Source organism: Glycine soja, chromosome 12, assembly GCF_004193775.1.
Source record: "Glycine soja cultivar W05 chromosome 12, ASM419377v2, whole genome shotgun sequence".
Lineage (NCBI taxonomy): Eukaryota > Viridiplantae > Streptophyta > Magnoliopsida > Fabales > Fabaceae > Glycine > Glycine soja.
In genome coordinates, this window is record NC_041013.1 from 9,846,142 (window position 1) to 9,873,268 (window position 27,127).

The 27,127-nt window shown below is 32.0% G+C and overlaps 4 protein-coding genes and 1 pseudogene across 5 annotated transcripts; 3 read left to right on the forward strand and 2 right to left on the reverse strand.

The window, feature by feature from the left end:
* The first annotated feature begins 10,072 nt into the window (after nucleotides 1-10,072).
* On the forward strand, nucleotides 10,073-12,295 carry LOC114378684 (QWRF motif-containing protein 3-like). The gene is made up of 4 exons (XM_028337325.1): nucleotides 10,073-11,221; nucleotides 11,694-11,813; nucleotides 11,955-12,071; nucleotides 12,155-12,295. Exons 1-4 carry the CDS (start codon nucleotides 10,229-10,231, stop codon nucleotides 12,293-12,295), a joined length of 1,371 nt encoding a protein of 456 aa, XP_028193126.1. The 5' UTR covers nucleotides 10,073-10,228.
* Nucleotides 12,296-13,366: 1,071 nt separating this feature from the next.
* On the reverse strand, nucleotides 13,367-14,074 carry LOC114378260 (annotated as a pseudogene).
* A 2,414-nt stretch (nucleotides 14,075-16,488) lies between these two features.
* LOC114378685 (QWRF motif-containing protein 3-like) lies at nucleotides 16,489-18,277 on the forward strand. The gene is made up of 6 exons (XM_028337326.1): nucleotides 16,489-16,809; nucleotides 17,296-17,415; nucleotides 17,552-17,668; nucleotides 17,904-17,990; nucleotides 18,070-18,177; nucleotides 18,242-18,277. The coding sequence occupies exons 1-6, from the start codon at nucleotides 16,489-16,491 to the stop codon at nucleotides 18,275-18,277; spliced, it is 789 nt and encodes a 262-aa protein (XP_028193127.1).
* Nucleotides 18,278-20,783: 2,506 nt separating this feature from the next.
* Nucleotides 20,784-23,076, forward strand: LOC114380444. 2 transcript variants are annotated; one of them, XM_028339512.1, is made up of 4 exons: nucleotides 20,786-20,964; nucleotides 21,456-21,526; nucleotides 21,651-21,737; nucleotides 22,698-23,076. In XM_028339512.1, the coding sequence occupies exons 1-4, from the start codon at nucleotides 20,868-20,870 to the stop codon at nucleotides 22,713-22,715; spliced, it is 273 nt and encodes a 90-aa protein (XP_028195313.1). In that variant the 5' UTR covers nucleotides 20,786-20,867; the 3' UTR covers nucleotides 22,716-23,076. The 2 variants fall into 2 exon arrangements, with proteins under 2 accessions (XP_028195312.1, XP_028195313.1); XM_028339511.1 differs by lacking the exon at nucleotides 22,698-23,076 and having other exon boundaries at nucleotides 20,784-20,964; nucleotides 21,651-21,886.
* A 543-nt stretch (nucleotides 23,077-23,619) lies between these two features.
* On the reverse strand, nucleotides 23,620-26,355 carry LOC114380443 (uncharacterized protein DDB_G0290685-like). Its single transcript, XM_028339510.1, has 2 exons — nucleotides 25,831-26,355; nucleotides 23,620-25,152 (listed from the first exon to the last, which is right to left on the reverse strand). Exons 1-2 carry the CDS (start codon nucleotides 26,029-26,031, stop codon nucleotides 23,806-23,808), a joined length of 1,548 nt encoding a protein of 515 aa, XP_028195311.1. The 5' UTR covers nucleotides 26,032-26,355; the 3' UTR covers nucleotides 23,620-23,805.
* Nucleotides 26,356-27,127: the final 772 nt, after the last annotated feature.

Genomic DNA, 27,127 nt, shown 5'->3' on the forward strand with positions numbered 1-27,127 from the left:
CTTTAAAAACCATTGGAAAAGTTATAACTTTTAGAAAAACTTGAAAACTATTGGAAGAGATACATCTTTTGATTTTATTCAGAAACTATCACGGGTAATCGATTACCAAATCAGTGTAATCGATTACACAAAGCTTTTTTGTGAAAGGATGTGACTCTTCACAATTAAATTTGAATTTCAACGTTCAAACACACTGGTAATCGATTACCAAATACTTGTAATCGATTACAACATTTTGAAATTAATTGAAACGTTGTAAATTCAGTTTGAAAGCTTTTTGAAAACCATTTTGCTACTGGTAATCGATTACCTATTGTAATCGATTACTAGAGAGTAAAAACTCTTTGGTAAAAGGTTTTGAGAAAAATTCATGTGCTACTCAATTTTTTGAAAAAACTTTTTAATACTTATCTTGATTGAGTCTTCTCTTGATTCGTGAATCTTGATCTGATTCTTGAAACTTGATTCTTGAATTCAACTTTCCCTTGATTCTTGAAGTGTTCTTGACTCAATCTTGAACTCATTCTTGAATGTTTATCATCTTTGTTATCATGACGTGATCTTGACTTTTAAGCTTTTTGTCATCATCTTTGTTATCATCAAAACTTCTTGAATCGATCTTGATTCATCATGAAGCTTGCTTCTACAAAGGGCAGAGGGAGCATGGATTCAACGCAGTGTAGCATGGGTTCATACATATTTGTTTAATCTTTTTGACCAATAATAGAGGAAAGAAAATACAATCATGCACTTGTTGTGTCTTGTGGTTGGATTTGTGGCACATGCTCTGCCAAGCTTGTAATGTCATTCCGGCCACTGACTCGGTACTTGTGAAATATGTTGCTTGCAATACGCGTTTGAGTCAACATATATATCTTTTAAAATTTGTGCGCGTTTGAGTCAGCATATATTTCGGCCACTGCCAATCAAATTAATAAACAACAATAAAAATCTCTTGAGTAATAACAATGTTCTCTGAATTTTTAAAATTTATTGCAATCAAGTTGATCACAACTGAAGTGGCAAGAATGTTATCAGAGAAGACACAAAAATGGTAAAGATCATTGTCCTTGAGTTTCATCTCCACTTGCCTTTGATCCATCAAACTTTTTTGCAAGCTCGGGTTGTTGAACCATTTAGATGTCAACTTGACACAAAGGCAATATAGGCTTTTTGGGACTTCTTCAACAGCTATTTGTCCATATTAGAAGAAGAAGGAGACTGAGGAGTTTCTTGGAAAAATAGGATTTCTTTTCAAACAAATTCCCCGAGGCGGTTTGTTTTTTAAAGGGTTTCGCGGTTTAGAAATTTTTGTCCTCAGACGATCTCTTTGTAAACTTACTCTAGAAGGGTTCTTGTACAGGCGGAATGGAAAAGCGGTTACCAACCAAAAGATTTCGCTATTGGCAGGATACACATGCCCAGGTTGCACTGATTCTGCCAGTAGGCCTAGCGTTTTTACTCTGGCGTGTTCTAGAGGAAAGGGCAGAGGGGGAATGGATTCAGCACATTGTAGCAGGGGTTCATACATATTTGTTTAATCTTTTTGACCAATAACGGAGGAAAGAAAATACAATCATGCACTTGTTGTGTCTTGTGGCTGGATCAGTGGCACATGCTCTGCCAAGCTTGTAATGCCATTCCGGCCATTGACTCGGTACCTGTGAAATATGTTGCTTGCAGTACGCATTTGAGTCAGCATATATATCTTTTAAAATTTGTGCGCGCTTGAGTCAGCATATATTCCGACCACTGCCAATCAAATTAATAAACAACAATAAAAATCTCTTGAGTAATAACAATGTTCTTTGGATTTTTAAAATTTAATGCAATCAAGTTGATCACAACTAAAGTGGCAAGAATGTTATCAGAGAAGACACAAAAATGGTAAAGATCATTGTCCTTGAGTTTCATCTCCACTTGCCTTTGATCCTTCAAACTTTTTTGCAAGCTCGGGTTGTTGAACCATTTAGATGTCAACTTGGCACTAAGGCAATATAGGTTTTTTGGGACTTCTTCAACAGCTATTATTCCGTATTAGAAGAACAAGGAGAATGAGGAGTTTCTCGACAAAATAAGGTTTCTTTTCAAACAAATTCCCTGAGGGGGTTTGTTTTTTAAAGGGTTCCGCGATTTAGAAATTTTTGTCCTCAGACGATCTCTTTGTAAACTTACTCTGGAAGGGTTCTTGTACTGGCGGAACGAAAAAACGGTTACCAATCAAAAGATTTCGCTGCTGGCGGGATACACATGCCCTGGTTGCACTGATTCTGCCAGTGGGCCTGACGTTTTTGCTCTGGCGTGTTCCAGAGGAGAGGGCAGATGGAGCATGGATTTAACGCAGTGTAGCAGGGATTCATACATATTTGTTTAATCTTTTTGACCAATAACAGAGGAAAGAAAATACAATCATGCACTTGTTGTGTCTTGTGGCTGGATCAGTGGCACATGATTTGCCAAGCTTGTAATGCCATTCCGGCCACTGACTCGGTACCTGTGAAATATGTTGCCTGCAGTACGCGTTTGAGTCAGCATATATATCTTTTAAAATTTGTGCGCGTTTGAATGGCAGTGACCGGAATCTATGCTGACTCAAATGCGCAAAAATTTTAAAAGATATATATGCTGACTCAAATGCGTACTGCACGCAACATATTTCACAGGTATCGAGACAGTGGCCGGAATGGCATTACAAGCTTGGCAGAGTATGTGCCACTGATCCAGCCACAAGACACAACAAGTGCATGATTGTATTTTCTTTCCTCCGTTATTGGTCAAAAAGATTAAACAAATATGTATGAACCCCTGCTACACTGCGCTAAATCCATGCTCCCTCTGCCCTCTCCTCTGGAACACGCCAAAGCAAAAACATCAGGCCCACTGGCAGAATCAGTGCAACCAGGGCATGTGTATCCCACCACCAGCGAAATCTTTTGGTTGGTAACCGCTTTTTCGTTCCGCCAGTACAAGAGCCCCTCCAGAGTAAGTTTACAAAGAGATCGTCTGAGGACAAAAATTTCTATACCGCGGAACCCTTTAAAAAATAGACCCCCTCGGGGAATTTGTTTGAAAAGAAACCTTATTTTGCCGAGAAACTCCTCATTCTCCTTCTTCTTTTGCTACCCATGGCTTCGTCTTCTTCTGAGCCTCCTCCACCTCCTGTTCTTGCTCCCGCTCACTCTAACCCTCCTCGTAAGTCCTTCATTTTTTCTACATAATAATATCAAAACCAACCGTATTATTGTTATTCTTCTTAGTTCTACTGTCTTTGGGGGCGAATTGAGGTTTCCTATAATTGATTTTGAATTTTTTTTATAGTTTTGACTCAAAATGAGTTTGGCCTAAAACTCTTTAGATGTTTTATATATCTGACACTTTACATTGATTTATTTTGCAAAAATGATTGTTTCTGGCATGACTTTATTAATTTCGATACTCGAATATGTTTTTTTGTTTATCGTGGGTTTTAATTTTGCTCATGGCTTTGTTAATTAAATAATAATTTTAAATATCAACTTGTTGTTTATTAATTTTAATAATATTATTACTCAAAAGTCACACTTGAATGAGATTTTTATTGGCTCATACCTAAAAGATTGAACTTGTATGAACAAAGCTTGTGGCATGTCAATTAACGGAATAATTCTACTTGTACCAAGAGAATCAAAGAAATTATATTTGTTGGTTAGTTATGCGTAAAGTTAAGGTTACATTGATAACTTAAGTAGTTACATTAATTGGATTTCATTTTAAATCCAAAATTTTATTATAAATAATTTTATTGATTTCATAAGTATATAATGCACATGTTAACTTTTACTATTGTTTTAAATTTAGACACATCATATGATGAAAATTTGTATTCATGCTATGAATAAGGTGGTTAAGTCCATAAGAAATAAAGATTATCTTTTTTTCATTGGTGGCTAAGTCTAACCCTTATAATATTATTACTCAAGTCACATATGAACAAAATTTTGTTTATCTTATGCATCAAGGACTGAACTTAAATGAGGAAAGCATGCGTCATGTTATCTGAGAATAATTCAACCTTTATTGTATGAGAATCACACAAGTTATATTTATTGGTTAGTTATGTGCAAAGTTAAGGTTATTTTAATAACTTAGGTGATTACATTTGATTGGATGTCATTTTACATCCAAACTTTGATTAGAAACTATAAAAAATTATGATCGTAAATGATTCAAAAAATGTATTATGCACATGTTAACTCTTACTATTATTTTAAACTTAGATACATCATATGATGAAAATTTATTTTCATGCTATAAATAATGTAGTTAAATCTATCATAAATAATGGTTAGCATTTTATCATTTGTGGTTAATTCTAATCCTTATAATATTATTATTCAAAATTCACATGTAAAATTAATTTTCTTTTATTGCATGCCTAAAAGATTGAACTAGTATGAGCAAAACTTGTGTCATGTCATAATTCTATGGGTACCAAGGGAATCACGTAAACTACAATTACAAGTTAATTATGCTCAAAGTTAAGGTTATTTTAGTAACATAAATTGTTAGATTTGATTGGATTTCATTTTACATTAATCTTTCACTAAAAATTACAAAAAAAGACGATCCTAAATGATTTGATAAGTGTATAATACACATAATGACTCTTACTTTTGTTTTAAATTTAGGCAAACCATTTGATGAAAAATTGTATTAATGCCACGGATACGCTGGTTATGTCAATCATAAATTATTGTTAACTTTGTTGATTAGTGGTTAACAATCTTACTAAGCATCATGTGTAGTTAAGTACATATGTAAAAATGGTTAACTTTGAGTCACAAATGGTTATAAATAAATTTGACTAAATCAATTATTAGTGTTGGTACTTAATAATATTTGATATGAGAAGATAAAGACCAAAATGGATAAATCAAACTATGCATGTAACAGAAGATAAAGGCCAAAATAGATAAATCAAATTTCAAACCAAGTTTATATTGACACGAGACATTGTATTACAATACATAATCATTACTAATGTCTCAAGATGTATTTGGATGAATGTCAATCCTGAATTTTTTTTTCAACTAAAAATTTGTATATTCATGCAATTTCCATACTTTTAAAAATAATAACACACTCAAGATGCACACAGACACTATACACAAAACCCAAAAAACCTTGATAAGCCATAGTTCTGTCATTTTTCAACAAAAGATAGAATCACTGCCAAGGAGTGCATTGCAATCATATATAACCAAGACAATTCAAAAGGAATAAGAAATAATGAGAAAGTAACATGGTTGCATAAATTAAATGACAAAGAAAACACTTTTAAGAAAAGAAAGCTTTTAAACATCGACCCAATAGGTAATAAACCTTTTATTCAATACTGCATGCTTCTATACACAAAAAGCTCTTAAAACATATACCATCATGTTTGTGAGCACCCAATTATGTTTTTTTTACTAGAGTAAACAAAATTTGCCTGTTTCACTATTGTAGCACCACAACCATATTAATGCCACAAGAAAATTGAACATAAATTTTTTATATTTAAACTTGAGTAAACTAATCATACTAACATGGTAGTATTAGACTCCAATAACTTGACACAATTAGAATTAAAGTTGAACAAAAAAAAAACACTTCTAATCAAAGATTATGCAACACATAAACATTATGGGAAAGGAAATAGATACAAATATGTTAATGAGAGAAGTATTATAATTCTCTATTAGTTCTTAAAAAACACCAACATTTCTATCATATTAATATATAAGTTGTAGTTGAACATTTTCAAGGATTTATCTTTTTCCTACATAAATTAAACCTTATTACATTGAAAGAGATACCTTAGAAACAACAACAGAAGCATGTCGTGATGGGTCGCGACCAGAGTAACAAAGGGAGCAAAAAAAATGGATGGAGATTTTGTGTTTGACGAATGAATCTAACAGATGAGAAGGAGAAACAGAGCAACTAAACAAACTTCCTTCGACATCGACAAGGCTAGACCACCTCCGATGAGTGTGAAGGAGAAAGAGTGCGCAAAAGAAGAAGAAGCATTACTATGCAAACTAGGGACTTCAATTTGCATATAAGGAGCACCCTTTTCCTTGCCCTCTTTTCATTTTTATTTTTAATTTGAAATTTTGTTTAGTTTTTACTTTTTATTATTAATTAGTTGAAATAATAAAATAATATATTTAAAGTCAGCTAAGCGGATGACTAATGGGTGTATAACACTATTTGGGTGTTTGTCTATCTTTTTCCTGAGAAAACACATGTACTCAAAGGGGAGATCATTATTGAATGAAAAATTGAAGAATTTTCAATTTCTCAACCTCTTGTATGTTATTCTTACGAATCGATGAGTTATTGAACCCTCACTTTTTCCCATCATGTACTCTATATCAAATTGGTATTACCTTGCACTATCCCACCAACGAGAGGTGCTACTCATAATGCTAACTGGGAGAACATCATTTGATAGGATGAGATCACACAGTTGCAATTGCAGGTGGCACATTTGGCACAACAATTGGTTACTTTTCAATTGCGTGCACAACACCATATCGACAATCACCTAGTATTTGACGATAATGATTCTAATGTAGTCGACTATCTCTTTGACGTTCTCCCTCAATTAGATAGTCATTGGGAAGCGAGATTCAAGGTCAATATTCCTAGTTTTGATGTCAACATTGAACCTATTTTTGACACTAATGATGAAATTGCATAATGTTGTTTTTAGTCCCCAAAATGAATTTAAAGGACTAAAAAACAAATTTTTAGTCCCCTAAAGTGAAGTTGAAGGACTAACAAGAGCAATTTTTTAAATTTGGAGACTAAAGTTAAAAGTGTCTAAAATTTAAGAGATTAAAAATATATTTAAGTCTTTATTTTGCTAAGAATATTTTTTTAAGTTGAATTATTGCTAACATATTTGTATTTTAATGCTATAATTAATTTGATTAAATTTCATCTAATAGCTACAAATAACTTGTGTGTAAAATCAAGGGAATTTTCCCTACAAATGTGCACGAAAATGCAGTGCCGAAAAGATTGCTTCAATGTTTTTATCTCATTCAACATGTGTATGAAATTATTGTTCGAAGTGCTAGGCTCATCAATAAGCCTTATAGCTTCAAGACAATCAGACTCTACCACCACCTTTTGAATCCCAACATTACCAATTAATTGCAACCCATAAATGATTGTCTAGATCTCAACTTCAAGAATAGAGCAATGACCTAATCTTCTTGAAGATTCCTTGATAAACTCTCCGTTGCTATCACAAATAACAACACCACAAGATACCATAATATGTGGACTTATTCTTTAGCTAAACATGAGTTATTTTTAACATCTTATTGTTGTTTTTATGATTCTTTTCCTCATTTTGTTATCAATTCCTCCATGGAAGTTGTAATCAACTCTCATCTTGTTGGTGGGCTAATTTGATTTTGTGCTTATAGGGCTTTCTTTGCCCAAAAAATCAAAGGGATTTAACTTAGTTGGTTGAGTAGAATGTGTGAATTGTAAATCTTGTCGTATTTATCTTTGATTCCTATTGATAAAAAAATAACTTGCGTGTAAATTATAAGAATAACACTTCATTCATCCCTTTATATAAGATTCATTTAACTAATTCACACTCATTAATAAAGCTAGTTAATTTTGTTAGTTGCATTTAGTTTGTGAATAATTTGTATTATTTGTTAAAAATTATGCAAAAATTATTGGGATTCATCATCTCACTTGTTTCAGTTAGTTACTTTTCATTTAATTAATTAACTAATGTGTTAGAGCATCTACAATGCATATTTTTTAAATGAGTTGCTTATTTTAAATTTGTGAGCACTACAATGTCACATAAATTTAATAACTTTACACAAAAACTTACTCCAATACTAAAGTTGTTAAAGTAAGTATAACTTGGGTCATATGAAATTTTGGATTGAAAAAAATATTCTTTTTTGATAATAATCAATTAAGTAATGGCGGCTATTTACAACCAACTCAATTAAGTAAGTACTATCAAGTCATAAGATTCAATAAAAAAATTGTTAAACAATATTACTTAACTTTAAACAACTCATTTAAGCACTCACATAAGAGATCTTATATCATTTTCTTCATTTCAAACCCACTAGGTCAGTCTAGTTGGTGGGAGTTAAGGTAAATACATCAAATTTTAGATTTAATTCTCATTGCCTCCATTGTACACACTATACATACACAAAAAATCTATGTTCCTCCCAAGAGAAAGAATAAATTTATCTTATTAATTTATACTGCCTTTATCCCTAATTATAAGACTATTTATCTTATAATTAGGAAACACATAAAATAATATTTTTATCATATATTGATTGTAAAATTGTAAAATAATTAATGATATTTTAATTTAATTTAAAGATACTAATATAAAAGACAATTATTTTTATAAAACGACAATTTTGTATATACCATTAATTGCTTTATAATTTTGCAGTCAGTAATTAATACAAGTGTATAGGATTCTTTTAATTTAGAGATACAAAGAATTTCTAATTTATTGCTATCTATTTCCTTATATATGTATCTATATACAAAGTTCTTTTAATAATTTTTTCTTCCTTTTTTATAAGATTGTTTTAAATTATTAATCGAAATTTTGTATATATCATTAATTTTTTCCTTATATATAAATAATTAATAATAGCAATAATTAAAGTTTATAAATAAGTCCCTTCACATTCCAAAGTTAGAAACAAGAGTAGGTTATTCACTGAATCAGTAGTTGCCGGCGTTACACAAACCGGTGGAATTCTCACCATAGCATTTCTTCCCCTTTGGTTGTTGGTTTCTACTTGGCTACTTGCTTTCACAGTTAAAACAAAACCATCGCTTTCCAATCAACCACTCCTTCTAACTTACTAGAGCTTTTAATTATGCTCTTTTATTGTCCCATTAATGCTACAATATCAGCTGCAATGATCGTTATTATCTATGTCTCCATTATTAATCAGGATTAGCAACATTAGAACTATGCTACTCAAACTTAAAATTATATATATAATTAATACTTTTAAATACTTATTTTATATAAATCAATTTTATAAAAAAAATATTTTTAATATATCAATTGTATTATAATTAAAATTTATAACAAATAAATATTTTTTAAACATATAAAATATATTTTAGATTTATAAGAAATATTTTATATTGTGATGTGAGATTTTCTTTAATTATTGATAATATCATTAAATATATTGAAATTTAATTTAAAAATAAAGATTAGAAAAGATGAGAGATGAAGAAAAATTCTTAAAAAGTTTTCGTTAAAGAAAACCACCTAAAAATGCTCTCATCATTCTAATTTTTATATAAAATAAAAAAAAGGATGTTTACAATACATCTTCTATACATATAATGATTATCTTGAACAATAGCATTTTTAAGCACTATTTTTCAATGAAAGCATTTTCAAATGTTTTTCTTCAACTATAACGTTTTTAGACAATTTTTTTAATCTGTTGTCCTTTTCAATTTATTATTTTTAAATTAAATTTTAATATTTTTAGTTTATAAACAATCATTGATAGTTAAAAATAACATTACATCATATTATAAATTATCTACCATAAATCTAAAATATAATTTATATATTTGTTTGTTACAAATTTTAATTATAATATAATTTATATATTTATTTTTTGTAATTTTTAATGATATAAAATAAACACGTACTACCATATGCAATATACGTGCTAAAATACTAGTTCATAATAATACTTTTTCAAATCTCCTAAAATAATTCAAATGTTAAAAATAATCCTTTCCTATTTTTTTCAAATATTATGTCTTCAATCTCCAAGTAAGATAATCTTTCGTACTTTAAAATTTTCAAAATTAAATTAGCATTACAGTTACAAGTAGTGACCACCAGAAACAAACAATTAATTATAAGATGATATGAAAATTACCTTAAATATTTGTCTCCCTCTTCATCAACAGATATGATTAGATGAACCAAAAAGGATAGTTGAATAATTTAAAGTAATTTAAACTGAAAGAAAAAAGGAACCATCTCCACATGTGCCGGCGCACATGTCTGTATTAATTTTTTTTCCGCGCCATTTTCAATCGCTCGCTGTTACAGTGTTACGTTACATTCACACATCCTCTGTTCTCTGCTACCTCTGCAAACACTCTTCCTAGCCCCTGTTCTATAATCTTTCATTGTTTTCTTTCCATGATGAGCGATTCCAATGATTCTGTCTTCCCTTATTCCCCGAAACCCAGAACCCGTCAAGTAGGTTCCCGGTTCATGTCTCCAAAATCGACCGGTTCGCCTGAACCCCGTTCAGCTTCTCCGCTTCCCCGGTTCCACCGGTCGGCAAAGCGAAACTCCGCCACTCTAGCGGATCACATTAGCATCGAGAGGCTCAAAGAAAGGGAAGAAAATCATCAGAATCAGAATCAGACACCCACAAACAGAACAGCCTCTGTTTTCTCCGCTCTCACGAAACAGAGGAGCTACAGAGAGTTCAGAAACAACACCAATGGCTCAGAAGAAAACGATCAAGATCAAGACGTTATTGGTAGGTCCACAAGGAATGGTTTCTCTACAAAATTTTCCGCTTCGCCGGTGTTAAAGAAACCGGGTTCTCATATTGCTCCCGGAAGACTCTCTCTGGATGAAAATGCCCTTAAGAGAAACTTTCATTGTTCTAAGAACTCAATTGATTCTGAATCAGATAATACGATTTTGGATTCTGTTTCTCTGCAAAGAACATTCTGTTCGAGGAAATTGGGTAGGGAGGTTTCATCTAAGTACAAGGCAACAAGTGGCAGAAAAGGAGAAGCTTCTGATTCAGACCCTTTGTCTTCTGATGATTCATGGATGATGAAGAAGTTTATGACACAAAAAACGGTGAAGAGGGCTAATTCGCTTATTGGGTACATGAGTTCAAAGTCTCAGTGGGCATTGTCTCCTGGGAGATCAGGATCACCTTCTTTGTCTTTGGAAAGTAAGGATAAGCCATTGTCGTTTTCGAGCTTGAGGCCTCAACACAAGAGAGTGGAGAAGATTCTGAGCATGGGTTTTGATCTCTTTAGGACTAAGAAACCTTCAACAAGCGAGGTGGTTCAGCAGTTGCGTCTGCTTCATAACCGGTTGATTCAATGGCAATTCACAAATGCTAGAGCAAATGCTGTGAATCACACCATGTCTCTTCAGGCTGAGGTATTGCTCGCACTCATGAATTTTGTTTAGTTTGCCACTCAATTGGAGTACACAGATTTGTAAGAGATGTTTGATTCAGTTCATTTTGGAGAAATGGCTTATTTTTTCACCTTCACTAAAGAATTTTCGAAAAAAAAATAGTTTATTAGGCATAGTGAGTTTTAAAAGTTTTAACAGTGCATACTGTCAACCAATCATAAATCATCTTTAAAACAATGAATGTTTTTCTAATGATGAATGGTTTAAGATAGTTAATTATAAAAGTTAATGAACTTACTACCATAGATGATATTTTCTAATAGAATGATACTGTCAATTATTTTCCCATACTCAGCTAAATCAAAACATGCTAGTAATTTATAAATATTATGTTTCTTTGTGTAAGGTTTCGGGATAGTTGGTTTCTGAAATGGTTTTATATTGGATGTCTAACGAGGTTAATGTTTTTGTGAATTGTTGTGTACGCGTTTAGAGCAATTTGACATATGCTTTGGATGGTCTAGCCAAGTTGCGGCATTCAGTGATGCAAAAGAAGATAGAGCTTGAGAAAGAAAAGCTTGAGATGAAGCTAAGTTTTGTACTGCATTCTCAAGTGAGTGTAGTGGTGTATGATTCAATTAAGATTGAATTGATTGAAATGGGTTCTAATTGAGATATGTGCATTTGCATTACGCCATTATTATCTTAAGAGGCTTAATTCTTTACTTCATTTGTGTATCTTATGGGTTGATAGATGAAGCTGCTGGAAACGTGGGGAAGTATGGAAAGGCAACATATAACTGCAATTACCATAATGAAAGAGTGTTTGCAGTCTGTTGTAAGCAAAGTTCCTCTCTTCGAAGGTGCAAAAGTAAGTCAACTAAAAGAGAATTAGGGCTTACCTCAGTATAAAAAGAACATCTATTTAAATAATTCTTAATCTAATGCTCATAGGTGGATATGCAATTAGTGTCCATTGCTCAGAGGCATGCATCTGATCTAGCTGGTTCCATCAAGTCAGTGTTATGTACCTTTTCACCCTTGGTATGTTTGTTAACACTGCAATATTCTTGTTATTGTTTGGTGAGGACTTAAAATTTAAATTGAAGTTGAAATTCCTCCATAACCAGGCTGGTAAGACTGCTGAGTTGCTATCAGAGTTAGCAAGAGTTGTTGCACAAGAGAAGTTGCTCTTACAGGAATTAACTGATATCTTCCACAGCATGTCTGCCCTTGAGGTAACTAAATATTGTTGCAATGCCTCTTCATATTTTGCTTTTATCTTTTTATTTTTGTTATGGTGTTTTTCTATCTGATGGAACGAATAAGAAGCAAAAAAAGGTTCAACTTAGTTAACCTTCTGTTTATGTCAATCAAAACAAAGTTTTGTGGTCAATTTTTGACAAATTAGAAGACTTCTATTCATTTATTACTTAGACATGAAATGTTTTACTTAGTTACTTATTGATTGATTTTCACTTTTGTGTTGACAGCTTAAAGAAAGGAGCCTGATGTGCAGTCTCATTCAACTGAAGTGTTGAAAAGGAAAATATCAAAAGCTGCAATTTACTGTCCGAGATTACATGTTAGGTATTCAAGTAAATATTAGATCAGCAAAATTAACAAATACATATAATCTACATGTAAACAATAAACTACAAATGATATTCAATGGTAAAGAAGTATTTGTATAGAGGCTGCTAACATAGCATTAGCATTTGTTCATACAACCTCCAATTTTTTATTTTTATTTTCTGAGCATGCAAGATTAGTTTCTGTTTATTTGCGGAAACATTATAAACTTTGTTATGCAATATATTGATATTCGTGTAAGCTCATTCTTTTAATACTTGTTTGCTATTTTTTATTATAATGAGTGCAATGCTCTTATTTATCAGATTAGAGAAGAAGAAATCATTATTTTGGGCTTTAGTGCTTGAATAGAAAATTGCTTATTGCTTATTTTACTTGAAATTTGTCCCAGTAATCTTCAGTTAGAACTGAAAACTACTAAGAAAACATTTGTTGGGAGTTTATTGAGAGTTATTCCTTTGTATGCATGGCTGCGGCTTTCAATCGCTATACTGAACTTGAAGTTCTCAGACTAAAAGGGAAGCATGTAAGTTGGAACGATCCACATACGAAAGTGAGAATATGGATAAATGAAGTGTAAGGCATTTTCAATTTGGAAAAGTCTAACTTTTCATTTATAACATTTACATCATCAATTTGTCACAGTGAACAAACAATACCTCTTTTGCTATACAAGACCCAATACAACTATAGAAGTCTCAGGTCTCTATTGTCTTTAAGGCCTAGATTCAAAAAACAAAATTTTCTATATCTCTGATGCCCTTGTTCTCTAGTTGGGACCCCAGCAGCTTAAGTACATAATAGTTCTTAAGAACTCCTCTGATTGCTTTCCTTTTAGTCTTGAAGAGGATGAAACCATAGCAGAAGATGAGGAAAGGTTCTTTGAGGAAAGATTCTTTGCCTGTGACAAAGATCTAACATGGTTTTTGATGACATGTTGAGCTGACTTCAAGGTGTTATTCCATCTACACACACCTTGGTCCAAGGCCTCCACTACTCCAACACTAGCTGCAACAATCCAAGCTCTCTATGCTGAACTCATCTCCTATACTAGTTGCTTTGCTTTTTCTGGGATGGCAGAAGAAAACAACCAAAGTTGATTTGTAAAAGTATAACGTAAGAAAACTAGCAGGTTTCGTTTTGATGAAAAAATTTGGAGAGAAGGGGTTACTTATATAGAGTTCAAAGTAGTAGGTAGTGGTGAAACATGCCTAATATTTGAAAAAACGAGTGGCATAGTTGGTGACAATCTTCACTATAAATAAAAAAGATAATTAGTGAAAAAAATATAACAGATGAGAGTCTCGAAAGAGAAGAGAGATTATAAAACAAAAACACTTTTATTTTATTTTATTAAGAGAAAAATGTCTTTCATTTTATTAAGAGAAAAATGTCTTTATGTGAGAGTGTTATCATTTCTTGTAATCATTGAGTGAAATACTTGAATTTGTAAAGTGATACAATTACAATCTTGTAAATTGTAATTATTTTTGTGATAGTAAAATACTTTTTGAAACGATTCCGTGAACGTAGATAAAAGATGTCGAACCACATTCTTGTATTTATTATTATTTTTATTACGGTATAATCTTTGTTTTGTTGTCGAAGAGAATTCAGTAACTTCCCGTTTGCTTTTCAGCAATACTATTATGAATTTATGATGGATTCTATAAGTCACACCCTTCGATTATTTATGAGCCTTGAATTGATTAAAACAAAGGATACAGGTGCTGCCTCCATCTCCTCTTTATTTTCCCCCTTCTGGAAATCAATTTGTGCAGACAAATTTTAATAACTGATTTTCTACCGTCACAAGAAGAATTAAATAAGCATATATATGGAAGTGGGAAGAAAAAAACTAAAGAAGACAAATATAATTTGGCAATGCTCAACACTATCATTTATCAAAATTTGGCAATCTTTGAATACTCTAATTCCTGATGAACTCATATCTTGCTTTTAGATGACAGAACAAAACAACCGTAGTGTTGTACTCAAGTAAGATTTTTGAATTGTGAATGAATGAGGAAATGAACAGAAGGTGGCTCTTATATACAGGGAAGTGCATGAAACCAATGATGGAAATGGCCATAGGTTTAATTTTTGGAAAACCAAAGGAAGCAAACTAGTGGTTTTAGGAAACACAATGAGTTGTGATTCTGAATAAGTTACATGCATAGCATGATAGCAACACGTGTATTTGCTAATTATTGCTATTCAAAGTAAACGTGGCACCGTTCCGTTGCTTGCCAAACCAAAGATTAAGTTCCAACAAATTCCCTTTACATTTTGTTTGGCTTAAATTATAATCCAAACAATTTTTTTCGCCTTCTTATTTTTAGTTGTCTATTGTTTTTATTCTCTTATTATTATAAAATGTGCAGTATTAATTGCAATTGTTAATTATGCTTTGAAAAAATAAAAATATAAGAGCCAAAATATCCTTTTATTACCAAATATTTTTAGTAAGTCTTGCTTTAACATTTTATGTTTTAGTTCTTTAAGTTTATAATATTACTCAAAATAGTCATCCCTCCTACTGATATCATTAACGTTTTAAATTTTAAAATAATAAATTTTAATCACCACAATCTTAATTTTATTTTAATAAAACAAATTTAATATAGTGACTATTAAAAAATACTCACATCATTATTTTGAACTCAGATCTCAAGTACCTTCATCTTTAACATAGTGCCTTCATCTAATAATTTTTTTTAACTTATTTGTATTTTGGCCTGCATGGATTGCCAACAATATGATATGAGTGTTTTGGAGGCATCCCAATACTCTAGCTCATAAAAAATTAAAATTATAAAGAAAATTTAACTTTTCTTTTGTTTTAGAATAATATTAATGAAAAATCATTCAAATATTAAAAATACAAATTTATTTAATTAAATTAGAAATTATTTAGTATAAAAGAAGGAAATATATACAAAATAACTACAATCGTCGTTTATAAAATAAAATTTAATAAACATTGTGTTCATTTTTAAAATAATAAGTTATTAAAGATTTAAATATTAAAATGATATATATATATATATATATATAATCAAATAATTAAATATATTTTTATGTCATTTTAAATATATCACCTATAAAATATTTTATTAACAAATTTTATTAAACACTCTTAATTCAGATAGTTACTTGTACCTTTGGGTGAACATTTGTACCCTCATTTACAAAATGTTACCTTTTATATTCGTAAAAAATATGTAGTAAAAGAATTAAAGTGAAAGATGGTAAGAATTTTTAAAATTAACAAAAAAAAATCAAAACTCCACCACTCTCGCCGATCACGTAGGCAACGAAAGGCTGAGAGAAAGTGAACAAAATAAACATCATCAGAAGAAGAGCACAAACAAAACATGCTCTGTTTTGATGAAACAGAGGAGCTGCAGGAAGTTAAGGAACAACACCAATGGCTTCGAAGAAAACGATAAAATGAAGACGTTACGAGGTTTGGTTTATCCGGAATATATTGTTCTTCGTCAATGAAGAAACCGAGTTCTCATATTGCTCTTGGAATCTCTCTGGACGAAAATAAAATACCCTTCACAGAAACTTTCTTTGCTCCAAGAACCCAATTGATACAAAATCAGGTAACACGAGTTTGGAATTTGGATTCTCTGCCAAGAACTACATGGAATTCGAGCAATGTAGGTAGGGAAGTTTCATCTAAGAACATGGCAACAAGAGGGGGAGGCTCTGATGATTCATGGGTGGCGAAGACCCACAAAGCGATGAAGAAGGCTAACAATTCGGTTATTGGTTACGTGACTTCCAAGTCTCACTGGCCATTGCCTCATGGCCACATAAGCTTGAGGCCTCAACACAAGAGTGTGGAGAAGATTATGAGCATGGGTTTTGATCTCTTTAGGCATAAGAAACCTTCAAACGACGAGGTGGTTCATGAGTTGCGTCTGCTTGATAACCGTTTGACCCAATGGCGGTTTGCAAATGCCAGAGCTCATGTTGTGAATCATAGAATGTCTCTTCTGGCTAAGGTATATTGATCACACTTTCGAAAAAAAATAAATAAGTGAATGTCTCTTCAAATTTAAGACAAAATGAAACATGTTAGCAATATAGAATTATTGTGTTTAATTTCTCCGTATGATTCAGTCAACCAATCTTTAGATATCATTTTTAAGATAGTTGTTATTAGAACAGAAATCATGTTAGGTATAACTTTCAAGTTATTATAAAAATTAGAAATCAACACATTTACTAATCATAACAATCTGTGATTGGATTAGAAACCTAGATATAACTTTTAAGATATATATGGTAAAAATCAATAATTTTTTTATACATGACAATTTGTGAATTAAATGACGGTGTGAAAACTTTTTATGTTATTCGGACACAGATTATTTAAGTCGTAATTATTATGTTTCTTTGTGTAAGGTTTTTGGATTGTTGGTTTATGAAATGGTTTTATAGTTCATCTCCGATGGGATTAATGTTTTTGTGAATTTTTATGTGTTTAGGGAAATTTGATAGGTGCTTTGGATGGTCTAGCCAATTTGAGATATTCAGTGGTGCTATTGAAGATAGAGTTTGAGAGAGAAAAGCTTGAGCTGAAGCTAGATGATGTAATACATTCTCAAGTGAGTGTGGTAGTGTATCTCACTTAATTAAGAATGAATTGACTGAAATGGATTCGAATTGAGATATGTGCATTTGCATTATGTCATTATTGTTTGAGATTTAATTCTTTATCTTCTGTATGTTATGGCTTGGTAGATGAAGCTATTGCAAGTGTGGGGAAGTATAGAAAGGCGACATGTAACCGCAATTACAATAATATACGAGTGCTTGTATGCTGTTGCATGTAGACTTCATCTTTTGGATGGTGCAATGGTAAGTCCAACTTAAAGAAATTTAGAGTGCGTTTGGATATAAATTATATTCACGTTCAACGAAATAATAATACATTTCAAATTTTCAATGCACAAACGGAAAACTTTTGTGAGTGGTGCATTGAGTTTAACGTGGGTTCGGTTCACTTGAACCCAACTATAATCCAAACACACACTTAGGCCTTATCTCGATATCAAAAATCTGCAATTACAAAATTTTATTACTATGCTTACAGGATATAGAATTAGCATCCATTGCTCAAAGTCATGCATTGGACCTAACAAATTCGATTGAGTCATTGTTATCTACTTTTTCACCCTTGGTATGTTTGATACCACTGAATTAGTCTTGTTATTATCTGGTGAAGACTTAAAATTGAAATTGAAATCCTTCGTAATCAGGCTGATGAGACTGCTGAGCTATTATCAGAATTAGCAGAAGTTGTTACACAAGAGAGGTTCCTCTTAGAGGAATTCGATGATATCTTCCACACCATACGTGTTCTAGAGGTAACTAATTAAATATTGTTTCAATGCCTCTTGATATTTTGTTGTTATCTTTTTTATTTTTCAGGGTGCTTTTGTTTTTGATGGAACAAAAAAGAAGTAAAAAAGGTTCTAGTCAGCTAAGTTTATGATCAAAGCAAAGTTGTGTGGTCAATTTGTGACACATTAAAAGATGACTTCTGTTCATTTATCACATAGACATGAATTTTACTTAGTTATTTATTTATTGATTTTAACTATTTGTTGGCAGCTTGAAGAAAAGAGCTTGAGGTGCAGTCTCATTCAACTTAAGTGTTGAAAAGGAAAATACCAAAAGTTGTAATTACTGTCAGAGATCTCTTGGTAGGTATTCATGTAAATAGTAGGGTAAGCAAAATTAACAAATTAGATGTAAACAAAAAACTACAAACAAAATTCAATGGAAAAGAAGTATTCGTATATACAGGCTGCTAACATGGCATCTGTTCATACAACCTCCAAATTAGAATTCATTTTTTATTTTTTGTTTTCTTCTGTTGGCTGAACATGCAGGATTAGTTTATCAACGGTCAAACTGTGTAGTGAAAGTTTGAACTTAGATATAGTATTCTCGTGTCAGTCCATTCTCCTAATAGCTGCATTATTTTTTCGTTACAATGTGCGATACTCTTATTTTTCAGATTAAATAAAAGGAAAATCATTACTTTGTGCTTTAGTTCTTGCATTGGGAATTGCTTATTTTATTTGAAATTTGACATGGCAATCTTCATATGTTGGAGTTTTATGAAAGTAGTTAATTATGTTCATTTAATTCAATTATTTGCACTTAAAGATATTCCTTCCTACAATCTTAACTTTTTTGCTTTTAAAAAGTGCAATAATTTCATCATAGATGATACATTTGCTCAGTGTCATAGTAACTAGCCATTTGCATGGTCAATCACCATAACTTTTTCACTTTTCCCCTGGAGTTCTTTGAATTAGTTAAAAATATAATCAATAGATTGGCATTCCACTATGCCACAATGAATTGAACATTTCAGCCCTCCTACGCATTCCCACATTGCAATTTTTCACTTGAATTAGATTGTTTTATGTTCTGCTTTTATTAGGCCTCTTACATAAGCTTAGCTTATAACATGTGAGAGCATCTGCCACGACGTAACTTCGACGGAGTTGCTTAACTCACTTTTAGTGAACCTATAACAAATTTTCTCTTTAGCAGTACAATCTTTTAAAAACTTAAAAAGTTTACTGCAATTGTCTCATAATCCTTAAAATCTATTTAAATCTTTGCTTATATGAATAACAATTTTATATAAAAAAAAACTGTCACATCAATTGCCCCAATAATAAAACTGTATAAGAATTGATTCTTAAGTTTAAGAACCCCCTTAAGCAACTCTAACTAAAGATACCCGGAAAGGCTAGAGGCAATTTTTAATGTTCCAATCTTATAAATTGGGTTCGAATATATTTTTGATACTTGAAAATATCACAATTTTTCTTTTAGTTCTTACAAGAATCTTGTTTTTCTTTTAATTTTTGTACTTAACAAAAAATGTTGCGAGGTTAGGAACTAAAAGTTAATATGATTTTGTAATTTTTAGAAACTAAAAGTGAATATAAAATTTTTATAGAGACTAAAATAAGAAAAAAACATATTTCTGGGAACTAAAATCTTGTTTGAACCTATATGTTATGATACATCATATTCCATTTATTCGTGAAAGAGTTGTTGATCCTGAAATGCCCATCATTCATTTTATTGAAACTAACATGATATATGAGACAAAGCGAGAAGTTGATTTACCTTTCAAGAGAAACTTGTTAATTTGATATTTCAATATAGCTAACCTTGTGATTCGCCTCCTTCTCAAATTCAACCCCAAAACGCTAATTATTTTAGCCTAACTTTACAGGGCTCTCATTTTACAAAAAAGAGTATTTACTGACAACACAGTTGAAATATATCTTTAAAGATAATTATTTTAAAAAATCAACCAATTTATTATATATATATATATATATATATATATTTATTGAATGATAATATAATATTCTTTTACATTATTAAATGTTAATACACGTATTATTCAAATTTTCTTTTAGAAAAACTTTTTTAGAAGCACTTTCTTGAGAAAATAAGAAAAAAATGAACTAAATTTTTATTATAAATCAAAATCAATTTATATACTTTAATTTTGATAGAAATTTTTTCTTCTAACCTTTTCAAAAACCAAAATACGTAAATAACTTTAACTTAAAAAAAGAAACTTATTTATATAGATTTTAGTGGAGTAAAAATTTATTTAGTTGGTTGAGTAGTATGGGCATAATAATCTTAAATTTACTAATGTCTTAATTCAATTATTATTAATAAAAAATAAAAAATAAATAGTGAAATTTATCTTTAAAAATGTGAGATGTTAATAAATTAATTCTTGAAAAATAAAAAATTTAAATTTAATTAATATAAAAAATGTAACAAACTAGTTTGTTAAATTTGTAAAAGTATTTTGAAAAATTAAATTTATGTTTTGACATCAATTTGTTACCATATTACATCGGAATAAAATTGATTATTTATTCAAAACGAAAATGAGACGAATACGCAGTCGTTTTAAAAGCTCCCTCTGGGCATTTCCGTCCTCGAATAGCATCGGCAGCACCACAACACTGTGCCCTCTTTCTCTCTTTCCTTCGCAGAAGCCATGGCCTCATTTGCACGTGGAGCCGCATCTTTAACCCGCATTGGTCTTTCCACTTCCAAGACTCCCCTTCAACTCATCCACCGCCGTGGCCTCGCCGGTAATTTTCCGATCCATTTTTTCCCTCTTTTAATTTCCTCAAATTCCGATCAATCACTTTCATTCCATTTTATGCATCCGCAATAATCGAAATCGAAACAGCCGAGTTTTTCGTCCGCTAATTTAAACGAACGAAAACCTAGGAATCGGATTAGCGGCGTGAAAAGCACTGTTAGGTTAATGCTATTTGATTGAAATATGTTAAATCAGATTTTAAAGTTATAGGTTTGATTAATTATTGAATGTGACATGCAAAATGGGTATTCAGGATAAGAAATGATACAAAAAATTATTAAATAAATAATTTAACTTGATTGAAATTAATCTAGGTTTTAAATCTTGTTTATCTATTTGGTGATGGTGGAACAAGACAAGGAGTTTTTGGTTTTGGTAGTGTAATGTGGCTTCATGAACCCAAGTTGATATTGATTGATTTTCAGATTTTGTGTGTTGTATGTTTGTGTTTAATAATTTATCCTTTTGTTGTTGCAGATCACCATGGCCCTCCCAAAGTTGCCTGCTGGAAAGATCCAATGAGCCCATCTAAATGGAAGGAGGAGCACGTGAGTCTCTACCGAGCTGATTTGGATTTTTTAATTTTTTCCATGAGATGATTGGGTCACTTTTTTCCTTGGAAATTGAAAATGTATGTTAATATTCTTTTGGCTGGTTTATTTGTGCCTGCAGTTTGTGATTGTCTCTTTAACTGGTTGGGGACTACTCATCTATGGGGGATACAAGTTGGCCACAGGAGGCAAGGGCAAGAAAGAAGAGGTACTTTCAATTTCTGTCTGAATTGTTACAGTTAAGGAATATCTATTGGATAATCCAGCACAAACATGATATTCTCATTTGTATTGGTGTAAAAGTTTAAAAAATAATAGTAAAAAAATTTATAAAATGCAGCTAAGGGTATTCAAATATCCAACATTGGTATGTTTCTTGCGACTCTTGCTTGCACACATATGACCTGACACAACTATTTTGAAGTGTTTGTGCTTGTAGCCAAGTTCACTATGAGTCTGTGTAGCCTTGTTTGTTATAACTGAGCTATGCAATACTGTTCTGCCATCAGTCAGTAGAATCCTTTCCCACCATTTACCATTCTAAAATTTTTGTTATGTTTTAGTTAATTGTGTTCTGCACAATATATATGTTGTTGTTTGGGAAATTCTTCATACCCAGGTAGATGATGGAGTAGAGAAATTATACTTTTGATGATGAAACTCCAGTTTTGTTTTGGGTTCCTATTGAAGCCAAGGCAACTGTAGCAATTTTCACTTGATAGTTAAAAAATAAGATGATTATGTATCGAAATGCTTGTTTGGTACTTCTACTTTGTTGTCATTGAAGGCTGTTTGCCTATTGATAAGCAATATTGTAAGGCAAGAAATTAATCAGATCAGTTCAGAGGGTGCAAAGGATCAGTGAGTCTGGGAAAAAAAGATGAAGTGTTATTATATATTTATATTTCTCAAGTGCTTTTTGTATCTCATAATATTTAATTTAGGGCAATGAAAACTATTCAAACATAGTTCCGGTGGTGAATTTTATCATATTGTCCAAAAAAAAAATATAGTCTATGTTATAAAACTTGTTTTAAACACTTTAAGTGAACTTTTTAATCCTAATTAGATTAGATAGCCAGTTTTGTGTTTAACAAATTAGTGTATCTTATTTGGGAGGTGTCAAAAGTTTTTATCTTCGCTCACTAAATGCTCTAAACTTTTGCAGGAATTGGCAAAAGCATAACACTGAGGTTTGGAGAATATTAAAAATACAAAGTGTTCTTGGTAATAATGCTGCGAGCGCCCAGACTTTTCCAAGTTTTTCAGACTCGGTCTTGTTTGATGGCAAACAAATCTTTTGGCTAGTTATTCATTAATATTTGCAAACAGTGAATATTGGGAGGTTTTTTTTTTCAGAACAATGTGTTACATTTAAGTTTTATTTGCCCGTTTTACGCAAATTCCCGGATTCTCTACATTTGCAAGCAGTTACTTTTATTGGCATTAACTACGGAAGGAAGCAATGTTATGTTCCTGCTTACGAGTTATGAAAACTTGAATGATCCTAATACTAAAGCCCTAAACATCAAGTGTGTGTTTGCTTTGACGTTGAAAGTTCGTAATCTCGATGTGCAAGTCTATATATGGATCACTTGTTGAACACTCCCAAAATTACTTTTAACGAACAATCCCAAAATTACTTCTTCCAAGGCACTTTCAATGAATGTTCACCTTCCAGAAACGGTTATCCAAACGAGCTCAAGGCTACTGTTTTGGCTTTAAATTATATTGCAAAGTGTGTTTATCGGTTTCAACTGGAAAAGCAGAACCTATTTCATTTTGTCATCATAGTATTTCGAGCAAAATAGTCCTTTTTCCCAAAGATGGATGGTATATTGATATTTGGTTGCTCAGATCTTGTAGGCCATGCAATTTCAGTAAATAATGGCGTTCTGCTTTGTGTTTCGAACCCCATTGACCTGTTGAATGAAGCTCTGCAGAGGGTGATTCTGTGCTAATGTTCAACTGTTGATTGCGAAAAGACAATTATTTTTTTTAACAAACTTTAACTATGCTAATTTGCCCGATATCATCAATATATCATGAATGTTGCTAAGTTTGTGTAGTTAAAGAAATTGGCCTAAATGTACGCGTCTGCAAACTAAAATATCCAATATATTACTAAATACAAAAAGAAAGAAGGGAAGTCCTTTCACTGACATTATCCTCTTAAACTGATACACCCTCTTATGTCAGTAATTTGAAATATTTCTAGGCATTTCAAGCCTACATCCACTATTCTAGTATAGATAGACATAGTAAATACAGTTTAATTACAAATCAGTCTGAAACTCTGACTCGTCTATCTCTTCCTTGTATTCATCCTTTTCGTCTAAAAATTCAGAGTGCAAATCCTTGAAGAAATAGTTGTCATTATCCTCATCATCATGGTCACTGTCAATGGGATCCTCCTCTTGCTTCTTTACATCCAAAATCTCCTCTAATTCTTCAGGCCCTTCAAGTAACACCTTGGATTTTGTTTTCCCTGCATTCTTGTCAGCTTTTCTGATATGCCTCTTGCTCCAGTTTTGTTGGACTTGACTCTGTTCATTCTCTTCTAACTGCCTCATTTCATCCAGTATCTGATTCTGTGAGTATATGTTAGTTCCACTATTTGTCTCCTGGTGTTTTGTATTATTCACTTTCATGTCATTGGCATCTTCTTTGCTTTCATGGTTTTCAGGCTTCAACAATTTGGCTAGTGGCTTGTCTTTTCTATGGCTGTTATTGTTCAATCCCACATCCTTTCTTGCAAAATTTCCCTCATTAGAGACTTTCCCAAATCTTCTACCTTTCAACTCATCTTTGTAAACCTTTCTATCTCCCGAGTGGTTTTCAAAAACCCCATTGTTCTCCATTAAACTATTCTTGACAGTGGTTCTCCAGCGCTTCCCTTTTGTTCTACTTGCACGGCCATGTTTCCTCTTCATCCCAGCCAATTGCTTCACCTGATCTCCACCATCTGTATTATTCTCTACTTGTCCTGCATACTCTTGTATTGCTTTCTTTTCTCTCCCATCCGCTTCTTCAACATCATCAAGATCTTTTGCCGCGCCACCCCCATCATCTCGAGGGTCTTCATTTGCCTTTCCTAGCTCCCCATCAGTCCTAATTTCATCTTTTATCTCAGTTGCAACCTCTCCATCTTTGAACTTGGTTAATTCACTTTTAATTGTGCCTTCATTGTTATCAGTATCACCTTCGTGTTTGGCAGATTCACCTGAAATCTCATCCTTCCCATTTTCATCCTGTGCTGCTATTGTTCCATTTGCTGTCACAATTTCAGGAAAGATAGTTGGATGATCATTAACCGGGATTTCAAGACGGCGCTTCAAGTCCTCCATCTCTGCTTCCTTATGCTTAAGATTATCTCTTAATGCTTCTATTTCAGATCTTCCTTGTCCAACACTTTTCCCCTTTTCTTGCATCAATCTCAGCTCATTCTGCTGCTCCTCAAATTCTGATTCCATCAGTTTCTGCTCATCTTTTAGTGAATCAAGGGTGGACTGCATCTCCACAACCGTTCTAGCCAGCTCCATTTTTTGACTTCTCAGGGAGTATAGCTTCCCCTTCATCTCTTCGTTCTTCCCTCTCAACTCTTTGCTGCCATCTCTTTCCTTCTGCATGATTATGTTAACACAGTCACTGCTGCTCTAATCAATCAACTTTACTACCAATCTAACATTTTGCAGAATTGAATTGAGAGAGTATTGAAAATGCAAAACATCTTTATCATATTTCATCCCAGATGCAAACTTCTGGCATTGCACCCCAAAACAAAACAAACTATTTATTTTTGGTGTTTAGAAAAAGACAAAACTTATATGCAATTTCTTAAGTGCACATGGCATGCGCATTATCAAAGATAATTAAAACTCCAATTCTAAGTTTAGAATAATACGTAAAACACCTATAGAATTGCTGCTAACTTTTTTTTTCTTCTCTTTAGGTAAAGTTCTAAATTAATTCATAAAGGGACTCGGCATTGTGAGAATTGGCAAATTAGAAAGAAAGCATTGCTTCACCAGTCCCTCAACTCCCGATACCACCTTAATTTTCTTTTAATTTTCGATTTTTTCCAGGAATGCATTAAAACTTAATAGAACTCATCAAATTATATGATTCTCTTAACAGTGTGTTAATAAAAAGAGTCTTGAAAAATGGTATGAGTGTGTGTTCTTACTTCCTAGGATGCTTTAATTTTTTATTGCATGTTGCCCTTACGTGTCGTGATGAGTGAGTAACACGTAAAAGAAAGAAACGGAAGGAGAGAGAGAGAGAGAGAGAGAGAGAGAGACCTGCAAGAGAAGCTGAAGAGCAAGAATCTGTTGGTCTTTCTCTTTGACAAGAATGGTGTAGATGCGCCTCTCTCTGAGCTTGTGAAGCACCATAACCCCAAGCAGTGCAATCCCAAATGTGATAAGCAATACCAACGCATAAGGCCTTCCTCTGTGACTCCCTCCACTGCTGCTGCTATGCACCCCCTTGTTGTAAGCCATCTCTCTCTATTTACCTCTCCCAAAGTGGTGAAAGGTGATGACCAAGAATATATACTCAACAACACTATTAAATATGAATGGCTTCTTTGTTTCTCTAAGTCCTTGGAAAGGAACAATGAAGAATGAAGTGGGGTGTTTCTCTCTCTCTCTCTCTCTCTTTTCCTGAAGAGTTAGGATTTTGGGTTGCTTGTCATGCAAAAAGAAGGTGCCACCTACTCATGATATCTGTGGTTGCGGAGTTCACAAAGTTAAGTGTGCATGGAAATTGTGTCAGAGTTTCATTCTGGGACAGTCACTTTCTGTTTCCCATGCTTCTCCTCATTTTGACTATAAAACCCCTTCTGCATAAAATATAAATGTTGCTAATTTAATAATGACTCAGTTTAACACTATTTTTATTATATGTGGCAAGAGTATTCCTTCCTTTCCAAAATAATAGGTTGTTTTATTTAAACAAAAATAAATAATAAGTTGATAAAAAAATAATTTTATAAAATTAATCTTAAATCAGTATTAATTTATTTATTGATTTTATTGTTCACTATTAATACTATGTGAAAAAATAATTAATATTATATTAAAACATTACCATAATAATTATTCTGGAGTAGCAATTTTTTTTCCAGTGGGGAAGAAATGCAATTAGCAATTTAAACTTGAGTTACTTGCGGTTAACGATATTAAGGTCACGGTGCACATACAATGGGCCGGATGATGCGTCACGCCTGTAGTACAGCTATTTGCTTATTTATTTAAATTAAAGGTATTTTCCTTTGTAAGTTAGTTAGTAACGTTATTAAACTTTAAAATCCCTTTTCATTGTTGTGCGGGTATAACGTAGTTCAGATTAATTTAGAAAAATAATTTCTTTTTTATCACAAAATATTTTAGAAAGTTAATGAAAAATAAGTTGTTTTTTCTAAAACAATACTCCTCTAAATTTATATATATATATATATATATATATATATATATATATATGAGTAAAATTAACTAATTTTACATTAGTTAAAAAAATAGTTGATATCGTTTAATTTTCCTAATTTCAAGTAAAAAATAATATTATTTCTAAAATATTCTTTATTAGAATTTGTTA